The 8,684-nt window shown below is 38.1% G+C and overlaps 1 protein-coding gene across 4 annotated transcripts; it reads left to right on the forward strand.

Moving 5' to 3' along the window:
- Window positions 1-3,980: 3,980 nt before the first annotated feature.
- Window positions 3,981-8,684, forward strand: LOC108511433. Of its 4 annotated transcripts, none has more exons than XR_005513404.1 (4): window positions 3,981-4,241; window positions 6,305-6,435; window positions 7,737-7,938; window positions 8,241-8,684. XR_005513404.1 is itself a non-coding variant. In XM_039130289.1 (4 exons), the coding sequence occupies exons 2-4, from the start codon at window positions 6,348-6,350 to the stop codon at window positions 8,305-8,307; spliced, it is 390 nt and encodes a 129-aa protein (XP_038986217.1). In that variant the 5' UTR covers window positions 3,981-4,241; window positions 6,305-6,347; the 3' UTR covers window positions 8,308-8,684. The 4 variants fall into 4 exon arrangements, 1 of the variants encoding a protein (XP_038986217.1); XM_039130289.1 differs by having other exon boundaries at window positions 7,737-7,971; XR_005513403.1 differs by lacking the exon at window positions 3,981-4,241 and adding an exon at window positions 4,249-4,402 and having other exon boundaries at window positions 7,737-8,684.

Consider the following 8,684-nt stretch of genomic DNA (forward strand, 5'->3'; position numbering starts at 1 on the left):
TATTAGCCTTCCCTTTTGCTCTTTTGCTTTGGTAGGTAGTCTTTTTGCTATCTTTTATTGCTTTGAATGATTTATTGTTGGTTGCTCTTTTTTCAGAACTCTTTAATGATGAACAAATTTCAAATTATAGCAATTGTTCTCCTGCACAACTTTCGATGCTTTGAGTTTTTCTAGAGCAACCAACTCTAGTCACTGTTTACTTGAGGAACATCAGAACAAAAAAATTGTTGTTTCAAGTTAATTTTCTTAACTATTTAATTTTTGTGAAACCGAGATTCTTCATAAATCATGACATTATGTTCTCAAGACACTGATGCGCATGGCTTGCAGTTTTAACTTGATCAAACAGTTTCAATTTGGATGGTGGTATGTTCCTGCATACTAAACGCGGCTGTAATCTATTATTTGTCTCTGCTTCCTGTTTCCAGCTTAAGCAGACTTGTGATCTTATACTCTAGCTCTTCCTCATACTTATTTATTCGAGCAGGTTCAAATCTTAATGATCTTTCCTATCCGTTATATTTCTTTTATGCTTCTAAAACCCACCGTATCTCTTGTTGAATGCGTATTTACAAGTTAAACTGAGTCTAATGGTATCTTTGCCCTTGGCTTAGAAACTTGTTATTCACAATCTTTAAGCTCCTTTTTTCTCCTTTTATGAACTCCATTCAGCTTGACAGATCATGGACTGCTTTCGCCAATACAGATAACCAAGGCCACAACTTGACCTCTTGAAACCATCAAACTATATAAATGCAGGAAGGTAGGCCTTGATATTTAATTTGGTGCCTGCAGAACCTGGTTTGGGTCGAATTTATTGTTGGGAGAGGGTACTTGCCCTTATTGTGCATTAGTTCAGAAGACACAGGAGTGGCTCAGACACTTGCCAAGAACCTATGCGCTGCTTTGTTTGGGCTTGAGACATCAGCTGAAAACAGTATCCTGTATTTCCTTGAAATGATTAGCAGCAGCCTCACAGAGAAGCCAAAGAACATTTGGAGGGTTTTGGCTTGCATTTGTTTATAGTAAGGGAGATTTTTTCTTCTTTCCTTGCCAAAAGCCAAAAAGAGGGTGGCCGAGCTTAGACTGGGGAGAAGATAACAAAGCCGGGGGAGAGGAAGGGGGTCTAAATAAACAACAATAAAGAGAAGGAAATAAGGGATCTTTGGCTCTTGAAATGGTATCACGCAACCCAATGGGGAAAGATGATCTGTTGTCATCAGTCTTTGTTGTGGACGATAGTGACAAGCTGCACCAAAATTTGGACACTTTTGGCTGACCTATGTTGGTGGCCGAGGCCTCAGACTGGAGCTGTCACTGAGTTGGTGCTGCTTTCTGTTGCTACCAGCTTGGAAGAGGCCCATGGTACCTGTTTGACCTGGTGCAAGGCTTTCTTTGTTTAAAGTGTGCTATCTTTGCCTTTGTACAGGGCTTCTGCCACAAATTTTCTCTTGAATTCTCTTGTTCGAGATGTTGGTTTCATCTTCTATTAAAGTACTCTTGGCCAGTCAGATGCGACCTTCCAAAAAATCTTCTTGGTATGACATAATGTTTTCTTACAATGCCCTATTGGCCATCAGGCCTACCAGCCTTTGGATGTGTAAATGACCTGCAATATAGTATCACCCTTCATCTATGGGAATCCATGGGCATTACTTGTCCATCGAAATAATTCGTTCCAAGTGATGCATTGGAAATTCCCCACCCCACAAATTACTTATCGGATATTATTTTTACATATTTTCTTGTGCGATTAGTTTGCTTTTGTCTTCTTAAATACAAAAAATTCTGTCCGAAACTTGTCTTGATCCCTGAATTTCAAGAGATTATTTGCTAAGTGATCGTAAAAGAAGTGGAAGGCCAAAGGCAAATATCGTATTCTTTCTCGTTTCAATGATCAAAGTTGTTTGTACATCTTCGATATTAATGATGATCTAGGACAATTATTTGGAGAATAATGCTATTATGAACTGAAATAATCTTGGTCGCCAAATTGTAATGCTTCAAACTACACCTGGAGCGAGCTGTTTTGCTAGTTTAATGGGAGGTATGATAATGGAGTAATAGCTGATATATAATTGCTCGTGTTCTGCTATTCTAATGGGAGGTATGATAATGGAGAAATGGCTGATATATAAATGCTAGTATAGAAGCTTTCTGTGCTGGCATTGTTTTTGTTATCTACTCACCTAGCTAAATCATTCTTTGCTCTATCAATTATTGCATCAATTTGTAAAGGAAGTTGAAGAAAAGTAGCAGAACATATGGAAGGATGGGCATTTTGCTTGAGCAATAACCAATGTCTAATTGATTTTATTATGCATTTTAGGATAATGTTGATCGTCCATGCTGTATAACCAATCTAACTGACTTTTTTTGTTAGATTCGTTTGTTAGATTGCATGATTTTTTTTTTTTTAGAGAAGAGCATGAGACAATTGTTAAATTGAAGGGACACTCCAATTCTCGAACTAATGGAAGTCACTTTTAAAATAAAGCAATGCCCGACAGTGGAAGGAAAGCAATACAATGAATATTATCAGAGATCATAATCAAATTATTTTGTTCATCTAAAGGCCTACCAGAAAATGAAAAGTTATTCTTTGAAACATTAGACTCTACCCCTTGATTGGATGTGATGAAGAATCACTAAATAGGCTTGCCCCTCAAAAGCATGGAAATGACAAAATGTTAGATCCAAGATGGTCATCACTTAATGCTGAATTATCAATGATGGAGAACCACACCGAGAAGTAGAAAAATAATTCCGAATAACAAATTATATATATCATTTTATTATAGCAGCTTGCAAAGTTCTCAAACAAACGATCAACAAGCATTGCATATGACGATGCATGTAATGTGTCAAGTCCAATAAGGCTATGCATCTAATTTTAACAGCAAATCCTTCTATATAATCCCACTCCTTTGGGAAAAAAAAGGTGATGTATCAAATTTCTTTTTAAAATACAGCAGTTGTTCATTATCACTTAGGTTTGGACATGAGATCTCTCATTTAGAGAGGAAAGTACCAGGGAACCAACTAGCTAAGATGAATATAAATTTAGGTTACCGATACTTGACTTTTTGACTTTTTAATTAGGTCTGTGAAAGATCAACTTGTAGGTGCTAGCTTCCTGATTAGAGATCACAAAGGAAAGTTCATTCATGCTAGATCAATTTGCCTGCCCTCTTCAACAATTATTGAAGCTGAACTACAAGCCATATGAGAAGATATTTGCACAGCTTTGTTTAGGTACAAGGCCACTCAACTTTGGGTAGAAGGTGATTCTCGTATGGTGATACAATGAATCAATTGTTTCTTTAATTCTCATCCTCTTCATCTACCTCTACTCAGACATGAAAAATTAAAGTCGTTCAGATATTTAAAGTTTCTCATGCTTTCCACAAAGGCAACCACTCAGCAAATCAGCTAGCTGGTAAAGGAATTTTGGAGGATGTAAATTACAAAGAAAATTCTTCAGTCGAAAACTTTACTTTAGGTTGAGAGTTTAGTTGTTCTTGTTTTTGTTTTGCATTATTTTTCTTTTTTTTATTTTTAGAGCTTGCTCCATATTCTAATTGTACAAAAATAAATAAATAAAATCATTTGCACCATATAGCGGTGTACCATATCTATCATAAGTGCACATTTCTATGGGTCATTCATCAAGATAAATGCTTGGTAAATGGAACCCATAGGAACAAGTGCGTGTGATCAACATAGTGCACCACCGTATCTTGCATTTGTTGTATAATATATTTTTTCTAATATGGGCATGGTTGTTTTGCCAAAGTTTGTTACAATGAAAAACTTATACCCTGTGCTTTATATATCTTCCTATTATAGTCTAATCATGAAGGGAAAAAAAAGTCCAGAGGAAGAATGCATGCGGCATGGGGTTCAATTTCCCGTTGCAATGGCCGGTAAAGATGGGCATTTGGTTGGTTCGGCATTCAGAGAGAGAGAGAGAGAGAGAGAGAGAGAGAGAGAGAGTCGGCATCTCTCTCCACGCTAGCACCGAGTTCTTGAAGCCCTAAGAGCGGGCCCCCTCTCCCTTTCACCGACGGATGGCCGAAAGGAGCGGCAACGGCCATTTTTGGCGCGAAAAGATTCCACCGTCCCCAACTCTCATCACCGGCCGTTGATCTCGACGCGACGCCCCTCTTAAATGAGAGCCTTCTTTACTCCTCTCGTTCGTCCGGTGGATCTCTCGCTGTTCCCTCAGGCAAGTGGCCGCGGTCCGTCTCCATCTCAAACTCTGCCACGATTCGGTTCTTTATCAATTTCTTCTTCTACCTTTCCTGGAATTACCATCTAAGCTTTGTAAAGACGTGCAAAGCTGTGCTAGATTTCAATTTTGATATGATATGATATGATGCCCGTTTGGTAAATCTTTGAGGTTTGTCGAAATCTTTCCACGACTCCGCCTCTTTAATTTTTCCATTTATATCGCTGGAGATCTTCTTAGATTCGGTTGGATTTGGTCCGATGCCCGCACAGTTCCAGAGCTTTAGGTTCTGGAGATTAATGGAGAATACCATCCATGGAAAAGGAAAAAAGTACTTATTTTCGTTGGATTGTGCCCTAGATTCTTTTGCTTTGAATGGGAAGGGAATTGAGAAAGGAGGTGGGACTTCTTTTGCTTTGAATGAATTGAAAGGATACAGCTGGCTGCAGCTGTTGGGGAGCAATGGGCAGTGATTATAACCCTCAGGAGAGAGAGAGAGAAGGGAAAGTTGAGGACTGGAAAGGAAAGTTGGGTGTTTTATAGCTTCTGACCTGTTGTTAGACTTTTCTCTCTTTCTCTGGTTCTTATCAGTATCTGTTGGCTTTTACCAATTTCCATGCAGTATTGGTACAAAGTTCGGATTTTTATTGCAGGATGTTCCTACTAATTACCTACTGAATCATAAATGCACTTCCTTAAGGTCAAATCTTGAAGGACATGGTTGGACGCACATATGAGGAATGGTCATGACCTGTTAAACATTTTGGTACTTCTTGGTAGCAGCTTTGTATTGGGGGTAACCAATTGGTGGTGGTACTTTTAGGTAAGAGAAAGCGAGATGTTGGATAGAGATGGTTTGCTCTTTCTTCTGCTAGTGAATTTTTTGTGTCATTTTGATGATGACCTCTAACCAACTCCATTTGATTTGATTTGCTTTTTTCCATCCCAATGTCTAAAGTTGACTTTTTTTGCTTCCCATATCCACATCTATAGGAGTATCCTTTGAGCACGACGTACGATTGACAAAAATACAGTAGTTTTGGAAGGATTTTAGTTTTTGATTCGTTCCAGCTGCTTCTTCCAATATCAGTTGTGTGTATATGAGGCTAGTCTAAATAGGAAACTTTTGAATTTGTGAAAGATTGGCTGTTGGTAAGACCTGGAAATTATAATTCGGATGCCCAAAAGATTAGAGTTGGTGTCACCAGGCAAGTCCCCTTCTTGCAAATGCTGGGGTGGCAAAGATAAGGATGAGGTGTTGGTCAAAGTTTGGATGCAAGAACGCGCGGTGCCACTTCTGCAAGAAGGAAGTGATGCTTAAAGAAGAGATTGTGGTCAAAGCAAGAGTTACTACAAGAGGACGACAGACAGAGAGTGGGAGTGGTGCTAAACATGCAAATATGATCGCCAACTTTTTCTTAGTTACCAAGAAAAAGGAGTTCTTATCCATCAACTTAAGTATAAAATCTCCCAATGACTTGGAGTAAATTTGGTCTATTCTTGTCACAGACTGGAAATCTTGACCAAATCATAGAAAATTCGGTTCCTTTGACTCTATTTTAAATTGCATCATAGTTGTTGCTTCTTAGGATCTGAAAAAAAAATCCAGGAATACACACATGAATAACTGAACATTAAAACAACCAGCTGTATTATTGTCTCATTTAGGGCGAGAAAATGTCTAAAAAATAATTTAGTTCATAGATTTGGCAACCAGTCTTGCTTTCGGCCTTTGCATAGTGCCATTAGGTTGTGTGACTATTAGAAGGGAAAAGCTGCCAAATCTAATCTTTGATATATTGAAGCATAGCATTGCTCCAGGCTGCATTTTCAATTAGCAGACAAGGCAGACAAATAATGTATATAAGTGAAAACCAAAGATATTCATTTCATTCTGAAGATTATTATAGTTGAAATACAACAAGAATGCTGTTCAATTATTATATGGTGTTCAAACCTCAAGTATGACAATCAATTCAACGTTGCATCTGTTACAGACTGATTCACCTAGACATTAGATAGATATTACACTGCATTATTATATGTTATGATCCTTTTTAATTTCCTATGCAGGCAAATCAATCAGGACTGCAACTTTCTAGAAGAGGAAGGCATCATGGATTACACTGTTGCTAGGAATGCATGTCTGTCCTGCACCTTTGATTCGGTTATTAAAGATCGCAATCCTTCAGCATGTGTGGCAGGTAATGAATTGTTGGTTTTTGAATCTTCAAGTCCAAAATTAGTTTCACTTTTCAGGAAAAGGTGTAAATTATATTTTAAGTTGCTTTTCTTTCCTGTGAATTAAGTCAATTAAAGTATGAGTTTGATTAATGAGCACAGATGCTTCATTGGTAAGCACCTTTCTCTGTTAAAAAGACATCCTAAAAATCCTAGATCCGAATCCTCTCTCCCCTTTGAAATTTGTATAAAATCCAGGTTGCATGTCAGCAAAGTCTCTGCCCAGAGGGTTTAATTAGCTTTTTGAGATGTACTAGTGCTGTGAAGGCCATGCTTATTGTTGAGCAAAGTTTCAGGCTCTCATATGCACCAATAAGCCTGGAATATGAAGGTAATGAGTTGGGTGGAGGGAATGGAGTACTTTGAAACCATGAACAATGGGAAGATATTCTGGTCCCAATTCATAGTTGCCGGTTGTCTCTTAAACGTAGCAATATACTGACCAAGAAGCAGCAGGTGGTTGCACTGAAGCAGTTGTTGTTTCCCCATGTGTTGGTTCATGGTGGAAGTTGGGTCGTGTATTTATATCATTAGTAGCAGCATCTTCTTTCTAAGATTAAAGAGCACCACTGTTCAACGTGTTTACTTTGCCATGCTGTAAGCTAGATATTCTGAAGGGCCCCGAGTATGGGTTTTCACGTACAAATCAAATTCCGTTCCCCTCCTCTGGTTGGATTGGTGCACAAACATCAAAAGCACTTACAACTGAAAGAAGAAAAACTTATAATAGGTGCAGCAAGACCAGGAGGAATAAAAGCTTTAGTGGAGCCAGTGCTAGTTTGGTCATGTAGGCAAATACATGGCAAAAACTTTATATCTTTTATATTCAAGGCAGGTTTATTGGGTCTTGCATACTTTTAGGTTGGATTACTGTCATAAAAGAAGTTATTACTTTGTGCCCTTAGTTTTCTCAAGTGCCACATATTCAGTGGTTTGCTAATCAGTTTTGCAGTACAGTCTTCCACTTTTCATTTGTTTGTCCCTGGGCTTCTGGCTAACCTTGAATGTGCACCAACATTTGGTAATGAACTTGGACAAAATATGCATGACTAGCCAGCTTAAGTGCTGACACAGTACATTTTCATATTAAGAATTCATTGCAATATGATGTTAACATTCAACAGAATGGTGGCTAGAAAAACTATTACCGTTCTCAATTTTTTTTAAAAAAATATTTAATAGAAGAATCAATATAGAAGTCCAGGATTTTTCTTTTTTTTTTTTTACTTTTTAAGAAATAAGAGACCTAGTGTTTTTCTTGCAGGGTCGGATGGTAGCAAGAGTTCTCCTTCAGACAGTCCGAAGCTGTCGCATGGTGATGAAGATGTAGAATCTGTTTCTGCTGCCGATTCAGAATCATCCTCTAATCCTCACCAACCTCCCCCCACCCCCCTAACACACGCAAACGCACAAAACATACACAAAAAAGAAAAGGGAATAAAAAAGAAAAAGGAAGAACAGACAAAGTACGTGCCAATGCCCATATGCATAAATGCACAGTATGTAGACATACAGATGTATCAGCACTCCAGCATTAGACATACATATACTAGCTTTTCCTTCAAAATCCAAGCGTGTGATTTCTTTGCACTCACTTGAAGTGTGGTAATGTGGTAGATATTTCCTCCAACGAAACCTGTGTTCGCATATTCCTGCAGAGCTGTGTCATAACTTGAATTCTTGAAACAATCAATATCTTTTGCCTGTGAGCTTGAGCCTGTTATCAGCATTATCATCTAACAGAAAGAAACATTCTGATTTATTGCAGGTCCGATGTTAAATTTGGTGTCAAAATGCCAGCACTTATAGTTAACACTCAAAGAAAAGAAAGCTAGAGTGCAGCATCACTTCGAGCAGCAGGGAAGGAGGAAAACAACAAAGTTTTTCTATATTTTGGAATTGTGGATACAATCAAGGATGCGGCCTGCTCAAGCGCATGGAGAATGCTTAAAAAATCTACGTTATGACCCCCAGTCAATATCAGAAGTAAATCCCAACGAACTTGTGTACTCAGTTTTTCCAGACAAAAATATCAGATAACTTTCTTAGGATTCAACATTGTCTTTTTCTGATTAATGAGGATGTGCCAAATGATGATGCTTATTAGAAGCTGACAATTTTTAGTGTAAGATACCATTTAGGGACATATGCATGACAACCAATGGTCTACCAACCAGAGCAATGAAATGCCCATAGAAAATTATTTTTTCCA

The sequence above is a fragment of the Phoenix dactylifera genome, chromosome 9, assembly GCF_009389715.1.
Source record: "Phoenix dactylifera cultivar Barhee BC4 chromosome 9, palm_55x_up_171113_PBpolish2nd_filt_p, whole genome shotgun sequence".
Taxonomy (NCBI): Eukaryota; Viridiplantae; Streptophyta; class Magnoliopsida; order Arecales; family Arecaceae; genus Phoenix; species Phoenix dactylifera.